At 40.7% G+C, this 25,071-nt stretch overlaps 1 protein-coding gene and 1 pseudogene across 5 annotated transcripts in view; one reads left to right on the top strand and one right to left on the bottom strand.

Annotated features, from left to right (window-relative positions):
• kalrna (kalirin RhoGEF kinase a) overlaps positions 1-25,071 on the top strand; it is a 362,661-nt gene that overhangs the window by 289,359 nt on the left and 48,231 nt on the right. For 4 of the 5 annotated variants that reach the window (XM_089133002.1, XM_089132999.1, XM_089133000.1 and 1 more), the window contains exons 35-38: positions 16,241-16,506; positions 18,499-18,642; positions 22,267-22,362; positions 23,978-24,093. In XM_089133002.1, the coding sequence (XP_088989128.1) occupies positions 16,241-16,506; positions 18,499-18,642; positions 22,267-22,362; positions 23,978-24,093 (622 nt within the window). The remainder of the gene's footprint in view (positions 1-16,240; positions 16,507-18,498; positions 18,643-22,266; positions 22,363-23,977; positions 24,094-25,071) is intronic. The other variant, XM_089133001.1, reaches the window with a different exon arrangement.
• On the bottom strand, positions 18,858-19,691 carry LOC148978260 (uncharacterized; annotated as a pseudogene).

Raw genomic sequence — 25,071 nt, 5'->3', positions numbered from 1 at the left:
AATAGGAGTTGGTTTTGGTTTGTAGTAAAATTAGTCATATGATCCAGATGCTGCTTTCTGATGTGACCACTTATAAGAACAAAGAACTCTCTCTCTGTCTGTCTCTCTCTCTCCCGGCCAACTGAGGCTACAGCGGGAGAAATGTGTGTGTGCGCGCGACTGTGTGTAAAGGGCAATGCTTAATGCTTAATGTCTCTTCACTCCACACATAAACACTCACACACAGGACCGTACGCTGTCGTCAGTCAGTCTGTTTGTTACGCAGGTTCGCTCTTCAAAAAGCACTGCAGCACTCGACAGGGACACACTCCATCACACTGTGAAACTGGAAACACACTCTTATGATGGCCGGCTTACACGTGTACCGACCAGGCCAGACAAACACAAAACTGTGTGTATGTGTGAAGAACAGCATTCGTTCTGTCTAAGAGCTGTTTCAAGACTCCGTTTCAGTTCGATGCACAGTTTAGACTGCTGTGATTTTATTTCAATAATGCTTTTCACAATACATATTGTTTCAAAGGAGCTTTACAGAAAGTGCATTTCAGAAATGTACATGGAAAAATACATTTGGTTAATCATGTAATAATTTAGGGCATTACATATCGCCGGCGTTGAGTCGTCTCTACACAGGCGTTTAGTCTTCTCATTGCAGGTGTTGGGGCATCTTAAAGGATTAGTTCACTTTTGAAAAAACTTTTGCTGATAATTTACTCACCCCCATGTCATCCAAGATGTCCATGTCTTTCTTTCCTCAGTCGAAAAGAAATTGAGGTTTTTGATGAAAACATTCCAGGATTTTTCTCCATATAATGGACTTCAATGGGAACCGGATGGTTCAAGGTCCAAAAGACGGTTAATAACTGTTTCAGATGCAGCTTCAAATGTCTTTAAACGACACGAGACGATGAATAAGGGTCTTATCATGCGAAACGATCGGTTATTTCAAAGCTTATTCCAAAAATGTAACTTTTCTAAGGACAAATGCTAGCCTTGCTCTATTCTCTGAGGCGCGTTTGTAACGTCACGGTCACGTAATACATAATTACGTTCAAAAAGTCACGGGCGACGTAGCCGGAAGTACAGAATCAAAATCGTCCGACATCGTTGTTTTTCCTTTTAATTCCTTTTTTTGTAAACGGCGTTTGAGCTAGTTTGCACGTTCAACCTATGCGTTCAACTTGTAAACACTGACTCTGTACTTGCGGCTACGTCGCCCGTGACCTTTTGAACGTAATTACGTAATACGTGACATTGCAAACGCGCCTCACAGAATAGAGCAAGGCTAGCATTTGTCCTTAGAAAAGTTACATTTTTGGAATAAGTTTTGAAATAACCGATCGTTTCGCATGATAAGACCCTTATTCATCGTCTGATATCGTTTAAAGACATTTGAAGCTGCATCTGAAACTGTTATTAACTGTCTTTTGGACCTTGAACCATCCGGTTCCCATTGAAGTCCATTATATGGAGAAAAATCCTGGAATGTTTTCATCAAAAACCTAAATTTCTTTTCGACTGAGGAAAGAAAGACATGGACATCTTGGATGACATGGGGGTGAGTAAATTATCAGCAAAAGTTTTTTTCAAAAGTGAACTAATCCTTTAAGTCTCCGTAAGAGGCTGGATACAAACTGGTGCTGACCAACGGCATTTCGTCTTCAACGCCTCAGGATTAGCATCCCGAGATAACAGCAGAAAAGCAAATGGGAAATAATTAGCATAGCTGCTTGTAAAGACTCTGGGTCGGTTCTGATCAGGGGGGGAATTTGCATATCATAATTAATAATTGATAATTAATAATTATTCATACAGATTTGGATCAGACCGGTCTTACATGTTAATTTATTAATTTTACCCATATGCATACATGTGCATCCCCGCAATCAACCACAAATTAATTGTTATTGATTGCAAGGACCACGTTTTACAAGACAGGTAAAATCAATTAGCTCAATTAAGTTATATAGCTTGTGAAAACAAATTCTGTGGCCACTAGAATCTGCCTTCCCTGCCATATAACCAAATACCCTCTTAGGTATTTATAGTTCTATAAAGCGTGTAGCTTTAAATCGACATTTCATTGACCCGTATCATGAGCAAGACAATCAGTCAAGGTAAGCATATTTTGTATTTAATAAAGTTCCTACTTAAGCATTCACTACGTTACAATGATACATGTATTTACAAACATTAAAACACAAACTAAGACGACGCAGAGCGTTTAGACAATGGATACGCGCAAGTTAAGTGAGTTTGAGAGAGAGAGTGAGAGAGAGAGTGAGTTGTAAGAGAGAGAGAGAGTTACGTTCATCAAAACAGTCAGTTAACCTTTCTTGACACCCCAAAACATCTTCTTAATGCTTCTTAGAAGCTCTAAAAGAAGGTATACTTGCAAGGCACATGTGGTCTGTGTGAGTCGTGGGCTCGTTGCTCGACCCGTTCGGGCCACGTGTCGGCTAGAGGTGCGCCGGTCCGGCACGCGTGCGTCACGTGAAGCGCGGCCGCGGCATGTTGGTGCGGCCCGTCCCGGCTCGTTCATGGCTGCTTTGTTCCGTGGGGAGTCACGTGGCGTTCGTCGGCATTTAGCGCCAGTGTTTGAAAGGCTGAGAGTCTTTGAGGTGACGTTACCCGAGGAGATAGTTCGGCAAAGTCCACTTCCTTTCCTGGAAGACGAACTTGGTAGTCCACTTGAGGAAAAGATGAAACTTTTAGACGAACAAAAGGAAAGACCCATGGTTGGATCAGAGTCCCGTGAGGTTTACATGTTGAGCGCTGGAAAGTTCAGAAGAGAGCCAGGGCGGACCAGGGTTCTCACATTTATCACCTTGGAGAAATCCATCCCCTTCCTGTTGGCTTGAGCCAATCGGAGAGTGGATATTACACGCGAGAAGCCTTCTTTTATGGTCCTTTTTATGGTCCTTTGTTCCTCAGCGCGCGCTTCTCGTGGAAGGGGGTGTGTTCTATAATAACAATTTGATCTTCATTGGCAGTAAAACGAATTAAAAATACACTTTACTTTACATCTCTATGCATATTCGAGTGTTTCATTTAATAAGCATTCTAGAGATATCAAGGAACATTATGTTATATCAAAGGAATATACACTTATGTTTCAAATGCATGACGAAGGTATTTTTAATTCCTATTTAAACTGTGACCAAACAAAGTTATTTCACTGTGACATGGGGAAGACACATATACATAAAAACCATTGAAAACATTTTGTTGAATGTTTTTAAACACCAAAAGTCCTTCTCTTTGTTCAAAAACATTCCACACATTCCGATGTGTGGGGGAAGTGAAAGGTTTGTGCGTGAGTGTATGTGTTGGTGTAATTCGCCTGGCCAAGATTCATTACATCTCCCCCTTTTCGTTAGGTGAAGTCCTTGTGTGACTTCATCGAACGACACCATCGCAATGGACGGATGGCAGGTGAATCATGAGGGTCAGGTGGCAGGCGGCGGCTAGGCTGAGGTAGGGGCTCAGCTTGCTGAGGTTTGACGCAGTCTCCAGCGTGGTACCCTCTTCCTGAGGGTCCCGTGGTGGCTGTGGAGGTTTGCATTTCCTTGCCTCTTGTGCAGCGTGGATGTCAAGTGTCAGGGTGTGGTTGATTACCGTAGAGGTACCCAGTGCAGAATCAGCTGCAGTCCAGGATTGGACTACCGGTGAGGCAGTTGTGCAGTGCAACAGGTGTGCAGTTGAGACACAGCGGTCACTGGGAACAAGTCCAGTTTGGCTGGACCCCTTCTATCATCGTTCATAATTCCAGTTCTGGAATCAGGGTGAAATCGTGGGTTTCGTCCTGGCTGGGACTTGACTCAGGCTCGGTTGCAGCAGGGTAGCTCGGGTCTTGGAGCAAAGGCTGCTTGGTGAATTTTAGCAAAGTCATTCTGGCAGACAGTGAACAGTTGTCTCGCTGGAGCTCACTTGTCTGGTTCAGTAGAATGCTGTGTGCGTTGCGGATTTATCACAGTTCCTTTCAATTTCTTGATGGTCTGTGAGGAGGCACTCTGTGTTGTGAGTTACCTTTTGGCTGTGGAATTTCAGTTCGTTTGGTTGCTGGACAGGCCGGTGTTTGACTGCGTACTGACAGCAGCGGCGTGGGAGTCCATTTAGCTCTGCTTGCGTGGCAGTCGACCATATGCTGCCTGATGTCGGACCCGGCGGTGAGGCGGTCGACAGTAGCTGTCCTCTGGTTGGCTGGAGGCACAGGAAGACGACCACAGCAGCATCCTGTAACAGAGACAGGGGAGAGAGAGAGAGAAAGGGAGGAAAGAATTCAGCGGCTGTCGGCTGGGACAGTCTGATGCCTTTGAGGATGCCGAGATGTCCTGGTGCTGCGGTGTGCAGCCCACATGGTGCGTGACTGGGCATACACTGGCATATCCCCCTTTCTGCACCGTGGCAGCACAAGCCGTGGCGAAGTGATGTCACGAGGTGCATGAAACTGAGTTGTAGGGCCGTTGAGCAGCATGTTCTTGGTGTGCTGCCTGATGTGTCCGACGGCAGGCTTGGGAGGTTGGAGGGGTAAAGAGGTGGTAGTTTCAGAGTTCATTTGGTTAGTCAAAGTCTTTAGTGAGCTGAAAGGTGCAGAGTAGCAAGTTCACCTCTCCATTTGGTGCTGAGGCTGTGCCTTCATGGCTGGCTGCGGGAGTTCTTGTGACCTCTGTGGCCTGCCAGTTAGGTTCTCTTGACCTGTATGACTGGAGGGGGAGGGGTTCTTGAACTTGAGCTCAGGCATTCAGTTGTTTAAAGTCTATTAAAGGCTCAAAGCGATCTAACAGATCTTGGGCAATCAGAAGTGGGTACGTGATCGTTCGTGATCGGTACCCTGGGTGAATCAGGCTCATAGGACCAAATGGATGAATGGGAGTAACCTGTTTTGAGCCAGAAGTTGTTTTGGCTGTAGGGTTTTCATTCAGCTCACATGTTTGGGCTTTGAGAGTGCGTTCTTGACTCTTAGCTTTAGCGGTGAGTCTTTCGAAGAGTTGGGCTGACATTAGCGTGATGTTTGAGCTAGTGTCTGAGAGGCCTTCGAGGCTCAAATGATTGTCTCTCGTGGTGGCTATGTAGAGTCTTTTGTGCCACCCCCCTTTTGTTTAGGGTTCCCAGAAGTTTAGGCATCTGGGCTGGTGTTGTGATCGATGAGCGGTTAGGACCGGTCTTGTGTGGGACACCGGACTGTCATGCTCAGGTTGTGCAGCTGTCAGTTGTGGTGGCTGCTTGGTGTTGTCGCTTTGTGATGCGACCGTGAACTCTGTGGTCTGATGCTGACGAGCAGTGTTCTTGGTGTCTGGCTTGGGTCTTGCGCTGAGACATAGGATGTCTGACTTGTCTCCTTGTGATGTCTCGTGCAGAAACGCTTTCAGCACCTTCAGGATTTCTGCCGTCTGTGACGTGGCTGCACTGTTGTTATCTGATGTGTGCTCAGACTTGTGCTTACCAGTGGCGTGTTGAGAGGGTACCGCTCTGGGCTGGTTGGGCTTGAGTCTCTTGGTGCTGGGCGGTCCATTCTGGGTCGCCGGCTGGCTTCCAGAAATGTTTCAGAGCTCTTGCTCTGGGGCGTTAGATGAGCACCATGACTGTTGTGTTGCCCTCTGCTGGCCTGGAACGGTTTAACTCTCAGTGAAGGTGTTAGTGATGTATGGGGTGCCTTCTAGAGGCAGCTCTGAGTCGTGCTCAGAGACAGGTTAGTCTGAGGGTTTTTACACAGTCTTTTCGGACAAAGCCTTTGCTTAATGTGAGCTTTGCGGGCCCAGTCTCGTAGCTGAGGTAGACAGGCTACAAGCACAGGCCAGGGTGCTTATCGACTAACTCACTGTGGGATGCAGGTTTTAAGGGAACAAAGTTCTGAAACTGGTATCCTTTTCATACCTGATGGTTTGCTTCTCGAAGTAGGCTTGCCGAAGTCGGTGGAGTTTCAAGTCGGTCTTACTTGATGTCCACGGTGGTGATAACCCTTGGTCTGATTCTGGATCAGGGAGTTAAGCGATCAAAGCTTATTGCAACAGCTGGTAGTCCATTTTGACGGTCTCTGTTTGACGATCTAGGAAGCTGTGCACCTCGCGACTGGACGTAATCCATATCAAGCAGAATCTGTTTCATGCAGTCATGTTGGTTAGACAGTTTGCAAGTGAAAGTCTTGTCTGCATGTCGTGGGTAGATGCAGGGTCCTGAGTGAATCTTGGGACCTTTCTGGTTAGCTTTGTTGCATCCTTTTTGGAGCCATGCCGTGGTTTGGGGCAGTGGTTCCTTGGCAGGTTGAGGTCGGTTTAAGCAGGGGCTCTGTGGCATTCTGGCACACTTGTTGTGAGTGACTAATGCATGGCCCTAAAAGTTCAGAACTACTGCTTAATAAGTTAGTTAAGTGTTTAGCATAAAGCTAAGTGTCTCTTGTGTCCTTATCTTAGCTGTGCATGTTAGGGCTAAGTCTTGTGTGGTTCCGAGCGTATTTCCTGGAAAGGACATATCCGAGATAAAATAAATAACATAAGGTGGTCCTTATGACTAAATTATTTCTCTGGACTTAGCTGGTGGTCCACTATGGCTCAACGAAGTGAACAATAATAGGAAAAGGACCGCTTTCTTATTTAAATTCTGCTTATTATCGACCCTCAGGACTCTAGTAGTGCCCTAGTAAATTGTTGAAATTACTTGCGTTGCAGGGTCACAAACGAGTGCATTGGTTGAAACTAAGCCAAAATAACAAATAAGGGGGTCTCTGTTTCCTTTCTGGGCCCTATGAGGAATAGAACCACACTCGGACAAGAGAGGAAATGAAATTAAATCATATAGATGACCTAAGGGAATAGCTGCTTGCTATTATCATCAAGGTCGAAGGAATGAAATAATCAATGAGGCAAAATAAAATTAAAATTAAAGCAAAAGGAAATAAAGTGATCAAAACACGGGAATGATCTGAGGTCAAGAGTGTTCAGTGGCATTAGTGACTAAACTTTGGATTTGCTTTGATCAACACTATAGTGGGTTGTAGCGGTTGGGTGTTCAAAACCACATTGTGTGTCCCTCCAAAGCTTTAGTCAACATGCCGATAAAAATTCCTGTTATTCTGTAGTTAGTCACGCAGTTTTCATGTAGTTAAACTTAAGTTTAATTAACAAGGCATCTGCGAAGTTCGCCCTTAACGGTTAGCAAGGAGTATTCCTAACCCTGTGAAGGTAAACTTTAGCTAATAAGGATGGTAAACATGGAAAGTGAGTAATTTAAAACCCTAACTGGTGTTGAGAAAGTATTCTAGAATACTTTGCACTGTGGAACACGAGCGGTGAGTAAGGGTTCACGTAAATGATGCTAACTGTTAACTGTGGAGGTTATTCAGCTTAGCTTATGTTTGATGGGAGCTAGGTAAGGTTAGCTTAGCCTAAGTTAGCTTGATGCTAAGCTAGGTTAGCTTAGCCGGAGTTAGCTTAGTGCTGGGTTAGTTTAGCTTAGCCTAAGTTAGCTTGATGCTAGGCTAGCCACCCAGGCTGGTTTGCTTACAAAAGTGACATTACAAGGTAATACTTCCTGTGACAAGTTGTCATGGGAACCAGAGCGTGTCGCTAGGCTAGGTTAGCTTAGCCACCCAGGCTGGTTTGTTTACAAAAGTGACATTACAAGGTAACACTTCCTGTGACAAGTTGTTGTCATGGGAACCAGAGCGTGTCAGAGCAATTCAACAGTATCTGAAGAATGTCTGTATATTTTACATGAATCATGCACGTTTTAATGGGTTAAAAGGAGGCGCCTATACTTTATGATTTTCAAGAACTTTGGTTGCATTCAGTAAAACGCAAATGTGTTTTGGCATTTGCTGATTTTCTCATGGAACTCTGTTCTTTACTTTACACGTCTTCTATTTGTTTACAAAGTAAGGAAATAGATTTGCTGCAAGTCAAAGCTTGTCTTGTTCTATTTGTTTACAGAGTAAGGAAATAGGTTTGCTGCTGAGTCAAAGCTCGTCTAAGCATATATAGGTACGTCTCTCTCATGCATGAGTGTTAGCTCTTCCGCGAGTAACTTGTTTTGATCGTTTGGTGGCTTTCTGCTTGTCGATGCAGCTAAAATTTAGGTGAATTACATCAATCTAACAATAACATTAAGGCCTTTACTTCGTAGAAAGGGGGAGCGTCTCCCAGGTCTACCTACTTATACCTCTGTCCTGGGCTTCCTTCGTCAGGAACAGGTTTAGTCATACCGTGATTTGGATTTCTTTTTAACCAAAGCAGAATAGATATCGGTACAGATTACAAGCTGCTGGGGTGATACCTTTGTTACACAGACTTACGCTTTAATGCTGACGTTCTTGATATCAGTTGGGACTCTAAGGCTGTTTTTTTTTTCAAAGTAGAGATGTCAATTCCAGCTATTTGTTTTATCTGCATTTAGATAAGCCAGCGATCAAGATGCGTGTTGCACGTTGCGTTTTAGTTGGGTCGCGATGATCGAGTGCACGCCTGTAGGTTAACAATAGTTAAAACTCGGGTGATTTTACTACACTCTGTCGTCAGGGTAACGTACTGTATGCCCTGTTCAGAGTTGGTGTTTTCTGTAATTCTTCACTGTCACGAAACCTAATGATTAACGGTGCTGATTTAAACAACATCTAGAAACTGTCTGTTTCAAAAGAGTCGTGCATAGTCCGTCGGCCGTTGAGGCTTACATGCCTATCTCAGATTCCTTTAACTTAGTAAAATTCTAATTCTACAAACGCAGAGTCTTGCACGGTGTTCGTGCTGTGTGTCTTCTGGTTCTGCAGTTCAGAATAATTTGGGTTTTGAGGAATTTTTACTGGGGGCCTTCACGCCTCGTTGAGTGGGCATGGTGTGGGGCCGAGAGAACTATGGTGACTGACGGGTTTTTTTTGGAGGGAAAGTTTCTTGAAACTGGCGTCCTCCTCAGTTACATGTTCGTTATAAGTTCCACAGAAAACTCGTTCGGAGCCGGTGGTGATGGTACAGGCCCTCCGGGGTCTGTCTTGCTGGGTGTCGGTGTCGTGTTCACCGGTTGGAGACAGCAGGTGAAAGGTCACCGTCTTGTAGATTGTCAGAGATGTTGTGGAAGGCGGGCTTTTCCACCCCCCTTTTTCAGCTCTTGTGCATTGGCTGAAATGTGCAGACTGGTCAGGGGAAGCTTGTGGTGTGTGTCCTTCCCTTTCCAGTCATGCTGCAGTCTATCAGAGTGTTGCAACTCTGTGGGTCAAGTTCGTGTTCGAGATCTTGTCTCTGCTGAACGAGCTTGTGGGTGGTCGCACGGGCCTCTTGCGCAGGCCGTGGCTTTTGAGTCTCTTTCAGTTCAGTCTCTGCTCTTTGCAAGAGACTTCACTTTGTCGGAGTTTCTCGTTGAATTCCTTTTAGTTCTTTTCTCTGACTATTTTTCTTCAGTCTATGTAGAAAATTAGACAGGGCAGTTTGAAGTCTTTCCACTTCCTTCGGTAGCTCGGGGTAGTTGTCATCCTCGGCGTTACAACCTTGTGCTCCAGGGCGATGCGGCTCCTTTCGCGGAGGCGTGCGTGTGCGTTGAGCTGGTGAGCGAGGTTGTGACGTGTCTGGCCCAGTCTTTGTCAGCTGCTCTTGGCTTGGGGCTCTGAGTCGCTGGTGGCTTTGGGCAGGGATGGAGATGTCATGAATCTCAGCCATGTCTCCAGGTTGTCCCAGGTCGTCCCAGCGGGTTGTGGGACTGTAGGGCTGGAACATACTGCCTTCACTGTGGACGAGAGGAACACAACACACACAGACAGACCAATGCCAGTTCGACTACTTTTAACGAGCTATAATACAGGCTAAGCCGTGTATGAGAATTTTGGTTAACTGATGCAGACAGTTAAACCGTTTGGTGGGACAATTTGGGTAGGTCATCATGGGTCTGAATGAAGGTTTTTGACAGGGCGCTAGCTTAGGGGTCACCTGTTGGTGCTAACGACTTGGTTGTCAAACTATTCTTCAGCTTTCCTTGGTGTGTCAGAGAGGTTCTGTCTCTAGGTGAACTGAAAGGAACAGAGCACAACAGAACAGAGCAATGGCAATCTAGCAAAGTTTGAAGTAACATACAACCATCAGAGATGGGGAGGTCTGTACTGAAATGGCAGTAGTACACCAGCAGTGTTAGAAAGGGGAAGAAGAGAAGGCCTAAGCCTGTTTGGAGCCGGTTTGTGGCTCGGAGAGGAGGAAGCCAACCACTTCAAATTACCAGGGGAATCTCTAGGTTCTGTGGCAAATAGTAAGTGGATGGGTTTTAATACCTTTTCTAGTTTGCCTGGGGTGAAATGAGGTCATTCTGGCCGGAGTCAGCATCGTGGTTGGTCCCTCTGTCGCCCCACACATGACAGCAGTGTCCCGGGCCTTTCGGTGCATCTGTACCGAGGTGCGCCCTCTCAAGCAACTTGACCTTGAACACCACCGGCGGTGCCAGATTGGTGGTATCGTGTTGCGGGCCACACCAACAGAAGATACAGAAAAGTCCGAGACTCGCGCTCAGTCAGTGATGGTGACGCAGATCAGACGAACCAGCTCGCTGGACCCCAGGCAGAGATGACTGTCAAATCATCACAGCACGAGAGAGATTTCTTCTTGCAAACACAAAACAGAATGAAGAACAAGTGTACTTCAATGTGAATTAAAGCTCCTTTATCTAAATCAAGTTGAGTGTTTTTTGTAGAAAAATCAAAGGCAACAGCTTTACTAAAATTATGGTATAAACAAAAAGGAAATTATGACAATGTTACTTATCAGAACAACCTAGCCTCCATTCAGGAAAGGGATAGAGTGCCGCAATGAAGAACACAGGAGGAAGCGAGCTGTAGTGGCGGGTTTTGGCCACTAAGGGTTTTGGGCCACTTCCTGCTAGTGTTTCACCGGGCTGACAGAGAGCTTGATTTAAATTGCATTCAAACTGATTTAAACACAATTCAAATTTGAGCAAATGCATAGGGGTTAAGTAACCATTAGATTAGTAAGGATACAGTTGTACCGGGACCAGATCAAAATTATTAAAAATAATTTGAGGAGGAAATATAGAAATAAAGCCATAAACAATTCCCAATGGGAAATGAGAGAATTAATTCAAATTAACTTCGAAATTTGTCTGTTTCAAACCAAATTTGAATAAGTGTAGGAAATTAAAGGTTGGTGTCATATTTGATGATAATCACGATTACGGTGAGGGATCAGTGATAACCAGAATACAACCAACGGAGAGAGCCATGCAAAAACAGAGTGATGTTAGCTGATGACTTAGCAAAAGGGCTTGCCACAAGGGGGCGCTTTCCTCTAAGTGGTCATCAGAAGCTGCTAAGACTTAATTCTGAATTTTAAATTCAAACGTGGTTTGAACCAAATTCAAAACAAGTGCACACAGTCAAGGTAAAGAAAATCATGTTATTACAACGAGGCTGTAAATTGCACATGCATTGAAAGTTAGAGAAACTAGTTCAAAATTTCAGTAAGAAAATAGGAATTTTCTAACAGAGAATTTTGAGGAAAAGATGACCTAGCTGTTAGTGTCCACACGATGGCGCCACTGCACTCACATGGGGTAAAGTCAGGACACCGGTGGAAATTTGATACTGCAAAGCACTCAGGGGCGCACCCTAGTGTCTGGCAGTAGTATTACAACCACCTGCTGCCCCTGTGATATTCTCAGCGGGAGAATAATCACAAATATTACGGAATTTTAAATCTCGACGGATTTCTTTCCGGTACTATATTTTACAAGCACGTTTGGCAGGATTTTTTCTTTTCGCTGCGTTGTGCAAAAGAAAACAGGAATTACTCGTCTGTTTCAAAACTCCAAATAACATTTATCACAACTAGTATTAATGATTGGAATGTTTTCAGTTTTGGATTTTTTGGTGCTATATTTGTTTAAAACACGTTCGCAGGTTTTCTTCGCTGCATTGTGCAAAGGAAAACAGGAATTACTCGTCTGTTTCCTGCTCCAACAGGCATATATCAAATAGCACTTATGATACTATGCTTGGCGGTTTTATACATTGAGTAGCTAAGTCAATGTTTTTTTCAACCAGGAGCTTATCGTTACTCTAACGATTATAATAAGGCCTTTTAAGAACAGTAAAAGAGCATCGTTTTACCGTATCTTGTCTTCGACACTATTCGGAGAATTTCGTCCGGACAGTGGAGTTAAAATTATTAAAAGTGTCGTTTATGCACAGAGGTTTCTCTTCCATCTGTGCCAGAACAAATTTAATACTATGGAAACTGCAGTTTATTTTTAACAATTAACAGTGACTAAAATGTTTGAACATTTAGCAGCTTGTTAAATGTGCTTGACTGAGGCGGCTTTCGTGCCCAGCTCAATCATATCGTGAGTTCGCAAAGCGTTCACTCCGATGCGCGCGTGTAATATTAAATATTACATAAACAATATTAAATAACAATATACACATTAGCTTGAAATTGATTGCTCATAAACAAGTTTGAAATGCCCCGCATTCATTCTCCACCAATGTAAAGACTCTGGGTCGGTTCTGATCAGGGGGGGAATTTGCATATCATAATTAATAATTGATAATTAATAATTATTCATACAGATTTGGATCAGACCGGTCTTACATGTTAATTTATTAATTTTACCCATATGCATACATGTGCATCCCCGCAATCAACCACAAATTAATTGTTATTGATTGCAAGGACCACGTTTTACAAGACAGGTAAAATCAATTAGCTCAATTAAGTTATATAGCTTGTGAAAACAAATTCTGTGGCCACTAGAATCTGCCTTCCCTGCCATATAACCAAATACCCTCTTAGGTATTTATAGTTCTATAAAGCGTGTAGCTTTAAATCGACATTTCATTGACCCGTATCATGAGCAAGACAATCAGTCAAGGTAAGCATATTTTGTATTTAATAAAGTTCCTACTTAAGCATTCACTACGTTACAATGATACATGTATTTACAAACATTAAAACACAAACTAAGACGACGCAGAGCGTTTAGACAATGGATACGCGCAAGTTAAGTGAGTTTGAGAGAGAGAGTGAGAGAGAGAGTGAGTTGTAAGAGAGAGAGAGAGTTACGTTCATCAAAACAGTCAGTTAACCTTTCTTGACACCCCAAAACATCTTCTTAATGCTTCTTAGAAGCTCTAAAAGAAGGTATACTTGCAAGGCACATGTGGTCTGTGTGAGTCGTGGGCTCGTTGCTCGACCCGTTCGGGCCACGTGTCGGCTAGAGGTGCGCCGGTCCGGCACGCGTGCGTCACGTGAAGCGCGGCCGCGGCATGTTGGTGCGGCCCGTCCCGGCTCGTTCATGGCTGCTTTGTTCCGTGGGGAGTCACGTGGCGTTCGTCGGCATTTAGCGCCAGTGTTTGAAAGGCTGAGAGTCTTTGAGGTGACGTTACCCGAGGAGATAGTTCGGCAAAGTCCACTTCCTTTCCTGGAAGACGAACTTGGTAGTCCACTTGAGGAAAAGATGAAACTTTTAGACGAACAAAAGGAAAGACCCATGGTTGGATCAGAGTCCCGTGAGGTTTACATGTTGAGCGCTGGAAAGTTCAGAAGAGAGCCAGGGCGGACCAGGGTTCTCACATTTATCACCTTGGAGAAATCCATCCCCTTCCTGTTGGCTTGAGCCAATCGGAGAGTGGATATTACACGCGAGAAGCCTTCTTTTATGGTCCTTTTTATGGTCCTTTGTTCCTCAGCGCGCGCTTCTCGTGGAAGGGGGTGTGTTCTATAATAACAATTTGATCTTCATTGGCAGTAAAACGAATTAAAAATACACTTTACTTTACATCTCTATGCATATTCGAGTGTTTCATTTAATAAGCATTCTAGAGATATCAAGGAACATTATGTTATATCAAAGGAATATACACTTATGTTTCAAATGCATGACGAAGGTATTTTTAATTCCTATTTAAACTGTGACCAAACAAAGTTATTTCACTGTGACATGGGGAAGACACATATACATAAAAACCATTGAAAACATTTTGTTGAATGTTTTTAAACACCAAAAGTCCTTCTCTTTGTTCAAAAACATTCCACACATTCCGATGTGTGGGGGAAGTGAAAGGTTTGTGCGTGAGTGTATGTGTTGGTGTAATTCGCCTGGCCAAGATTCATTACATGCTGTTCATAATATTAAATGCATTCGATCTGATTCAACAGGGGAATAAAAGGTAAACATTATGTGGATGCTTGGCTAAAAAGATGCGTCTTTAGTGTAGTTTTAAACTGGGACAGTGAGTTTGAGCCTCGAACAATATCAGGAAGGCGATATTCCAGAGTTTAGGAGCTAAATGCGAGAACTCCCTCCCTCCTTTAGTGGACTTGGAATGACCAGAAGCCTTGGATTTAGTGATCTTAAGGAACGCGGTGGATTGTAGGGTGATAGAAGGTCATTTTAAACCATTTTAGGGATTTCTGTAGTATCGGTGTGCTTTAGGAGAGATACGCTTATGTTTTCGTCACAATCTTTATCATCAATTCTAACAAGGTCACTTCCTCTAATAAGTCAGCCATTAAAGCCCGTTGTCAACACACACAGATGTCATCAACACACAGGACACTTGGAGAACAAGTTCTTATGCTGGTCATTTTACTTGATGATCTTATCATGAGTCAGGGTCTGTTAATAAAAAAGAGAAAAACACATAGAACATGTTGAGTGATGCCTCAATGAGATGTAATGCAAAATTGTTCGAATATTTAGATAGATTCGATGTGTACCTAATTGCAACTGTCACAGTGTGTACTGTAAATCTTGTTTTTCCCAGCATGGTTAGAAAAGAATTTACGAAAATTAACTTAGTCATCATTATTATGATACAGTGATTACCAATCAAATCGTCTAACCCACACGCTCAGCATAACACGGTAGAAAAGGCTATTTATGTTGCAATAATCTACAATACATTTTTAATGATATAGCAGTATCGTTTAACTTGGTTACAAGGTCAAAGAGTTAGATGTAATCTGCTTTGTGTAATGCCTGTTTGAGTTTCTACACAAGAAGAATATTAACTTTGTTAGGTGTGTGTGGTTTGCATTTGTGGAAGGTGATCTATATCTCTGAGTGTGTAGTTACATCAGAAGAGAATAGCAGTACTGTGAAGCTCTATATAGATGTTTGTCATTATTTCCTGTGAATTGTGATATCTGGTATCCAGTTAATAGAGTTGGTCAGGAATGTTGGTGGATTTGAAACTCTTTTTTTTTAGCTTTGTGGACAGTATTTTTGGCCTGATTTTAATTTGGATGATATTGCTGTGTATATTGAGAAGAGAAGAGGGCCAAACACCGAACCCTGAGGCACCCCTTTTGGAAATTGAAAGGTTTAGATCAAGATAGGAGAGAAGAGAATGATCTACAGATCGTTGTCAAAACCAGTGGAGTGCAGCTTCCAAGTAGCTAAGAGTCAAGATAATACACACGAGTATCTGTTGGTCTGATGTCGAAGGCTAGGAGATTGAGAACTGATGATTTGGACGCAGCTCTAGAGAACTAGGGCTGGGTATTGAGACAAATTTCACAATTCGATTCGATTTCGATTCACAAGCTTGCAATTCGATTCGATTACGATTCGATTCAATATCGATTATTTTGGATATCAGTTACAAAAAATGGCAATTTTTCTCAAGGAAATCAAATCTCTTAAATGCTGTAAACTATGGTCTATATATACAGTCTAGTTGTAGCCTACTAGGCTTCATTAACCTAATATGAAGGTAATAATTAACTGTTTTGTAGCTATACAAACACTTAAATTACACTTTTATTTATTTTTATAATAAGAAGATTATATGAAATATAAGATGCTCATTCATGTTTATTTCGCGCTGTGACTGGTATTATTAACCCGGAAGAGAGATCAGCGCTGCTGCTTCTCTGGAGCTGCGCCAGAGCGATCTCACGCCACAGCGCCAAAACGGCAAAACGCTATTTATGTTTTTGAATTTCTAAAGAAAATGGACGTAATTTGAAAATTGAGACTTTTCATATCAATAGTAACAAAGCAGGACAAAGATTACAATGTCTCATTCATTCAAATGAAACAGGATGACTAATCGATTCTTGAGATTTAAGAATCGATATCGGTTTGTAAAAATGAGAATCGATTAATATCGAGAAATCGATATTTATTACCCAGCCCTAGTGAGAACCCATTGTTTAAGTGTTTAATTTGTGATTCAGAAACCATTATTTTAAGTCTGGTCTTCACCTGTCGTGATATTTACATTCATTCCCCCTCCTCTCTCTTCGTCCTACAGAAAACTATACAGTTAGCGGTCCTGAAGGGAAGACCGAGTCCGTGACTACATTGCAACCACAGCCATCCCTGAACTCCCTGCAGAGTAGCTCCCCTGGACCCAAGCGCTCTGGGAATACACTGAAGAAATGGTTGACCAGCCCCGTCCGGCGTCTCAGTCATGGCAGCAACATCAAGAAGATCCCTAGCAAACAGAAGCAGAAACGTGATGGACGCAAGAGCATTGATCTGGGGCCACCCGAACTACAGGATGACACCCTGGAAGAGGTACTATACTGTAAATTATTCATTTTTCAGACTACATTGAGGAACGTAGATCCATTTGATTGGATGAATTGGTGATACCATGGTCAAAAATGATTATTTTTATGCTGCGGTATTCCAAGGTACTTTAAACAATACTTTAATAATACAGTATGTCCACAAAACCATAATGCTAATTACTCTCTGAAATACAATGGTGATTTATACTGTTTTTTTTGTGTGTGTTGTTGTTCTCTACTTCTTTTACATTCAGACCAGAAAATTTCTTCTATCCTTTTTCACCCTTTAGTTTCGCCATTTACATTTGTTTATTTCAGAACATTTTTACGTTGTCATAAGAATTCCCCAAAACAAGGTTTATTGAGTATATTTTACATCTCGTCTGACAGTGGACTGCAGTTTTACGTCAGAGTGTTTAATAACCTCATCACTTTTTTTTTTAAGCAACCATGACCATAGAGAGAAAAGTAGCCCTCTTGTTCTGTGTGCTGTATAAACGCTGTATTAAAGGGCTGATATGGCCCTTCAGATCGGAGGGTGATGATTAGCCTGACTTTTTAAAGCTGTGTGCCATATAGTGTCTGGTACAAAAGGGCCTCTGTATTTCTGAAGCAGGGTATGTGAACCCCAACACAATGGCCCATGTTAACCATGCCTGCTGTCTTCCAGAGCAACACCAAATTCTTCAACAATCATTTCAGCAATAAACCACTTGAGACTGTGTGTTACGGTGATTTCATCACAGTTAAAAGGTTTTGTTAGCCATTTTGTTAGGTGATAATATCGCTGCAATTCATTGCCATTACATTTAGGGTTGGGTATCGAGAATCGAGTATCGATTGGAACCGAGACTAACTTTCCGTTTTTCCCGGAATCGTTCAAAAGTTAAAATTTCGATTCCTAGTTTCGATATTCACAGTCCACCGAGCGGAAGAAGAAACCACTGAACAACACCAACGAAGAAGCATCTACCGGAAGTGTTGGCATAACCACGCGAGTCGAACATGAGTACCTTACGTCGGCGATCCAAAGTGTGGCTTCACTTTTCTAAAAATAAAGAAATCTTGGCAAAATGCAAAATTTGTGACAAAAGGAGTATTTTTACAGGAGTATTTCCTTCAGAAAGGCCGTTGGTTAGCAATGTTAGCTAAACTTTTTTGACCCTGCCTCTTAAAAGAATCGGAATCGAGAATCGTTAGGAACTGGAATCGAAACAAGGAATCGGAATCGGAATCAGAATCGTTCAAATTCAAACGATGCCCAACCCTAATTACATTACGGGTTGTTTATGGTTTGGTTTTTTAATACAGTTTCAGTAATATAACACCAGTGTTCAATACTGTAAAGTATCAATGATTGTTTTATAAACTAGATTTTAAGGGGTGCAAAACTCTGTGCCACAACGTATGTTCTTGGAGGTTTTATATTGTGATTATTCAACACTTATAATCATAGATCTCCTCAATTTGTACAATTTGATGTATAATTCATATCAAAAGTATGTAATACTGAAATAGTATGCTTTAACAATATACTTAAGTGTGAACTGAATGTATTGTTTCGAGCACTTAATTGCTTGTCATTTACAATTAATTTGTTTGACCCACGTAATAGGACTTAAAATACATATTTAGACGCCATTTAATTACTTCTGTTGTCTTTAAAATATGGTTAAAGTAAAGTGTATGCCGAATATACGGACAAGCATTTATGGTCAATTAAAATATCCTTTAAGTATATTTGTAATTACACATTTGTAATAATGACGTTGTACATTTAAAATATATTAACTATTAATGTAATATAAAATAACATGCCTTTTATTCCATTAATATTATGCAATAGTTTTCTTTAAATATACTTTTAAGATTGCAAGTACACTACAATTGCACATTAAATACATTTAAGCACACTTCTACAAGGTGAATTTAACTGGGGTGTTTGAGAACTTTTAACACTATGAATTTTCTTAATGACTTGTTCTTGTGTTTGCAGAGAGTGCGTAAAGAAGAGGGAACACTCTCCAAATCTTCATCAGGAATGCACAGTGGAGGGGAGGAAGAGCCAGAGGACGAGTCACACACTCCCCTCCCTCCTCCAATGGAGATCATCAAAGACCCCTCTGCTCAAGAAGAGAAGGTACATTAACAGTAAAGAGGGGGAGGAGCTTTGAGAGAAAGTAATGTCATAGGTTTTTAAAGGGTTAGTTCATGCAAAAATGAAAAAAAAAAAAAAAGATGTCATCAATTATTCACCCTTGTGACTTCCAAATCTTTAAGATTTTGGTTTGCCTTCAAAACGCAAATGAGGATATTTTACATGAATTCTGGCCCTACTTTGACAGTTCAAACCAACTACCACTTTGATACTTCAAAAAGTTCAGATCATAAAAGAGATTGTAAAACTAATCCATATGAATTGAGGGGGTTTAATCCAAATTTTATGAAGAGACTCGATCACTTTATATGATGAACAGATTGAATTTAGGCTTTTATTCACGTTGGTTCTTGCTGAAGCTCAAACGTGATGCGTAACAAGAGAATGAACCACATTGGTTTTTGCTGAAGCTCAAACGTGATGTGGAACACTAGAATGAAACTCATTGGTTCTTGCGGAAGCTCAAACGTGATGCGTAACAAGAGAATGAACCACATTGGTTCTTGCAGATGCTCAAACATGATGCGTAACAAGAGAATGAACCTCATTGGTTCTTGCTGAAGCTCAAACGTGATGCGTAACAAGAGAATGAATCTCATTGGTTCTTCCAGAAGCTCAAACGTGATGCGTAACACGAGAATGAACCTCATTGGTTCTTGCTGAAGCTCAAACATGATGCGTAACAAGAGAATGAACCACATTGGTTCTTCCAGAAGCTCAAACGTGATGCGTAACAAGAGAATGAACCTCATTGGTTCTTCCAGAAGCTCAAACATGATGCGTAACAAGAGAATGAACCACATTGGTTCTTCCAGAAGCTTAAACGTGATGCGTAACAAGAGAATGAACCTCAATGGTTCTTGCAGATGCTCAAACATGATGCGTAACAAGAGAATGAACCTCATTGGTTCTTGCAGAAGCTCAAACATGATGCGTAACATGACAATGAACCTCATTGGTTCTTGCAGAAGCTCAAACGTGATGCGTAACACGAGAATGAACCTCATTGGTTCTTCCACATGAGCTTGCATTTAGCACAACTAAGTTGTGAGTTGATAAATGTTTATATGTGAATAAAAGGCTCAATTAAATCTGTTCATCATACAAAGCAATTGATTTGTACTAATCCGCTCATTTTTAAAAAATCTTTTTTAAGCGTCAAAGTGGTAGTAGAAATATTTCAGATTTCATTATAAAGATTTTTGTTACGTAAATGAATGAAGGTCTTACAGTCATGAGGGTGAGTAATGGGTGAGTCATTTTTGAGTGAACTAAACTTTTAACCTGGAGATAGATTCATTAAATACTGTGTCACTCATCATGTGTTCATAAATATCTCCACCTGCCTCTCCCATATTCTCTCTCTCTCTCACACACACACACACACACACACACAATGGCTTTGCTAACACAATTTTTCCTCCCTGATGTGAACGTCGCCCATAACTTCTCGGGTGGAGGCTCCTTGTCCCAGTCAACTAACCACAAATCCACCCTATTGTTGCAATGAAGCTTAAATGATGTAGTTGTGAAACTTTTACTGTTCCAGTCAACTGTGGCTGTTTTACACGCTGTGCCTTGGGACTGCAGTAGTAATGTGTTTACGACCCAAAGCTGGCTGACAGGGTGAATCTCACAAATAACATGTCCATGCCTTTTCCACCCCTGAAACCAAAAGGGGAAAAAAAATCATAAACTTTTTTTTTTTTTGTCTTGTGAGATTATTATTATCCATTGTAACATTGATGATTATGACAATTAAGCACTAGTATTATTATTATTATGAGATTATCTGTTGTCATACTATAATCCATTACTTTAAGTTTTTAACTTTAAGTTTTGGGGTCAGTGTATTTTTTTAAGAAATCATTTTTATTTAGAAAGTTTGCATTAAATTGAACAAAAGTGACTGTAAAGACATTCAAGATTATTTATTTCAAATAAATGCTGTTCTTTTGAACTTTGTATTTGCCAAGAATCCACAAAAATATTACAATTTTCAGCAGTAATAATAAAGAATAACATAATAAAATAGGGTAACACTTTAGAATAACTACACGCTAATAATCATTAGTTAAGCATGAGTAAACCATTAATTCATCATTCATAAAGCATTAATAGACATTAATAAGCAGTTCATAAATACAGCTATAAATGCTTTCTTCTTGATTTAAAAGCATATCTATAATTTGTTTAATAATTGTATTTTCATCCTTTATTAATGATCAATTTATCATTTCTAAATGAAGAATTGCATTTTTTATGAGCCAGTTATTTCAGAGTTGTCCGTGGTTCATACGATTACTTAGAGCGAGTAAGTAAATGATTAATAAACTATTTAAATGTACATTCATACATCTTATTATTCAGACATATAGTGATGGTTACTTAATGTGTTAATAAATGCTTTATTAACATGTATTAATGTAATTAAGGATTAATTTGGGTAGTTATAAAGCATTTAGTAGTGGTCAGTTAACTATGTTCGTGAGCTCATCTAAAGTGAGGACTAGTCATGCCTTGTAAAGCATTTTTAAAGGCTGTTAAATATTTCTATGTTCTGTATCACTGCATTGTGTTTGTTACATTTTACTGTTTAGAAGATTGACGAGTCTTTAAATCACCTTTATAAATGCTTTACAAAGCATGAATAGTCCTCACTTTAGATTATCTTACAAAAAAAAGTTAACTGACCACTACTAAATGCTTTATAACCACCTGTATTTACTACATTTACTTACACTTTCTACGTGGTCTTATGAATGACTGACAACTCTTAAACAACTGGTTTGTAAATAATGCTATACTTCATTTAGAAATTATTAATTGATCATTAACAAAGTATGAAAATACAATCATTAAACACATTATAGATATGCTTATAAATCAAGAAAAAAGCATGTAGAGCTATATTTATAAACTGCATATTAATGTCTATTAATGTTTTATAAATGATGAATTAACGGTTTACTCATGCTTAACTAATGATTAATAGCGTGCAGTTATTATAAAGTGTTACCTAAAATGGTAACAAGAAATGTTTCTTGGGCATCAAATCATCATATCAGAATGATTTCTGAAGGATCATGTGACACTGAAGACTGGAGTAATGATGCTGAAAATTCAACTTTGATCACAGGAATAAATTACAGTTTAAAATATATTACATTAAAAAAAAAAACAGTTCATTTAAATTGTAAGAAAATGTCACATTACTACTGTGTTTACTGTATCTTTGATCAAATAAATGCAGCCTTGGTGAACATAAAACAATCTTTCAGACCCCAAACTTTTGAACAGCAGTGTATGCAATAAACCATGATAAACAAATGATATAACATCTTTTTGCATCAATGAGCATTTGGGGAGAAACTATTATTTTAATGTGACTCACCATGCAACAATGGTCATAAAAGTAGGCCTCGTTTTCTGATATTTTGTATTCCCTTTTGACTTGGGGGTGAAATGTTTGGCATGTTTGGTTGTGAGATTGGCAATTTGCTTCTCTTCTCTCCAAAGCAAAGCTTGATAAACTGTCTATCCTGAGCACTTCCTCCTCTGTTCCTCCTGCTAACGTCTCTCTCCTCCTGTCCTGCTGTCCTGTAGTCTTCTGTGCTGATGGCTTCACGGCAGAGCTCGGCTGATATCCCCAGTGCTGCTGAACTTGTCAGTGCTATAGAGAAACTGGTCAAAACTAAGATGGTAAGTGTGCCACTGAACCCATCCTGGCACAAGCAGGATGATTCGATCCGCCAACCTCCTGGTTTTCCTCGTTTCCTTTCCGTTTTCTCTTGCTCTAAGACAATCAATAACTAACTGAACTCATCTGCAGTAGTCCCATGCACCGATAACACGTGAATGTGCTGAAATGTGTCTTTTGGTTTGTGTGGCTCTGTTTATTGTTGTAATATTTCTTCACACGTGCACTTGACCGCGTTTGGTTTGGTTGTTACCATGCTGTCATTGTGTTTAAGCGCATGTTTCTGTCATTGGACATCAGTTTGATCCACTCAAAGATTCAGTTCCCATTAAAGCTGCTTTATATATAAAATGTCCCTACTTTCCAATGGATTCTGAAACGGGCGTACAGAGAAATCACATTAGGGTTTGGTTGGATCACATGTTAGGCTATATGAGATTATTAGATTATATTTATTTTTCCATGCATGTATGTTTTTAGTTAGGGTATATACAAGTTCAGTACAAGCTCAGTCGACAGCATTTGTTGCATCTTGTTGATTTACTGCAAAAATGGATTTCAACTTGTTCCTCTTTTCTTTTAAAGCAGCTAAAATCTGTATTTTAATGAGGGACTTAATATGTGAGTGAATGGAGCCAATCCATTAATGTCAAAATACTCAATTATTAAAATAAAATATTTTAAAAATACTATATAAAATACTCAATTATTAAAATAATCAATTTTATATATATATATATATATATATATATATATAATTAATATATATATATATATATATATTAATTATAAAAATTATAATTAATTTTATCAAAAGCTTAATAAAACCATACCCCCCACTCACTAAAATCATGTTAAAATTTTATATATATATATATATATATATATATATATATATGTGCTTTTGTGCATAGTTAAGCCATATCCAATTTTACAATAATAGCTAAAACAACCTAACACGGCATCAGAAGATTGAATTTAACTACTTTTATTTATTTATTTTTTGAATGTACCTCATTCACTTTCATCTAAGTACCTAAGTTGCTTAAGCTATTAAAAAAGTCTATATTTGTTACAAAAAAATTGGTCACCATTATGTCACACATGCTATTGATTGAGCTTGACTTGTTTTGCACTCAAATTATTCCTTTAATTTGTTCCACAGCACAAATGTGGATCCAACACCTCCAGAACTTGATCTGGAACCTGTTTTAGAGCTATTCTAAAAAAAAAATTAATGTGGTTTAAAAAAAATCCTATGCAAATCCCATATCTGGAAATCGGTTTCAGTCTGACTGATCTGATCGGAACAGTATCGTCTCATTTACTACATGACGTGTAGCCGCTGCGCTGAACTAAGGCTGGCATGAGCAGCTTTTTTTTTTTTTTGTGTGGTAATGAAGTAATAAAAGTCTTCCAAACTTGCCAAAGCGCTGGATTATCATGGTGCTTTTCTCCAGCTGAATCTCTTGAGCAGCTCTGATGGTGATGAAGTTTAGGGCCGTGTCACACATAAACCATTCAATTGCTGCGTTTGTTCTCCCACATCAGGCCTGGCATTTCCATGTACAGACTGTCAAACTGACTGGAGTCTCTTGTATTTGTGTTTGCCTGTAGACACTGGAGCCAGGATCATACCCAGGATTCAGCACCGTGAACCCAGCGGAGCAAAGCCCCTTGCCACCCAGAAACCCTGAGCTGGAGCAGAAAGCCAAAGCACTGCGTGGACGAATGTAAGAGACACATGCTCTACACTCATGGGTTGTTCATGCAGTAAATCTACAAAACAGTATAGGTCTGATTCCAGGTCATAGTGGCCAAATCACTGGTGTGCGTAGGGTCTAGTTCCTGCTGCTTAGCAAATGTAATGTAAAAATCACCCTTTCTTTGTTAGTTTTAAGCTTTATATATATATATAGTTAGTTGGGCTGCCAGATTGACATTAAGCCATTATATAATTCATATGTTCTTACTCAAAAGGGCTTTTCACGCTGCGCCTAACCCCAGATTATCGTCGTTCTAAACCCCTCTTTTAACCTCTTGTTTTTTTTTTTTTCACACTTGTCATTTAGAAGTGGGATTAGCACCACTATTTCCCCAGGGTTATGAAACCCTGCTGCTGAGCACCACTTTTGTGCTGTTATACGCTGATTTCATGCAGACAGCATTTTGAAATGGAAAGCGAGACTCCGGTGGGAAGAACCCCGGAAGTACAGATAGATAACAATGTCTTGGACTACCAACCTGATGCTGCGTTCACACCGAACGCGAATAGCGCGTCAAATTCGCGCCTGACGCGTCTAGTTTGACGCTTGACCACTTTGTGTTAATGTGTCATGAGTGAAAAAACAAAAGTTTGAAGCGAAATGTATGCGCGAAATGTAGAATCGAAATCCGTTGGCGGCCATTGTTTTTATGTCAATCAAGCATTCATCAAGAGAGTTACCGCACTTTATTTACTCTGGAGAGCAGAACAGCGGCGTGGGGATCATCGTCGCCTTATATTTGTGTCCACCGGACCCTTCGGAAGTGAACCCTTTGGCGAGTTTCACCATTTGCTCGCTCCAGGAGCTGCGCTGGATGACGGCCGCTGTCAGCGGTACTTCCGCCTGTCCCGCGCCCAGTTTGATGACCTGTTGTCCCGCATCGGAGCGAGGATCACCCTCGCCCTCATCCACCTAATCTAGCTGTCATTTATTTTTGTTTTGATG

The sequence above is a fragment of the Pimephales promelas genome, chromosome 7 (assembly GCF_988280905.1).
Source record: "Pimephales promelas chromosome 7, fPimPro1.hap1.1, whole genome shotgun sequence".
NCBI classification, from domain to species: Eukaryota; Metazoa; Chordata; class Actinopteri; order Cypriniformes; family Leuciscidae; genus Pimephales; species Pimephales promelas.
Note: the sequence above shows the minus strand (reverse complement) of the source record. Positions and strands in the feature narration are given on the sequence as shown.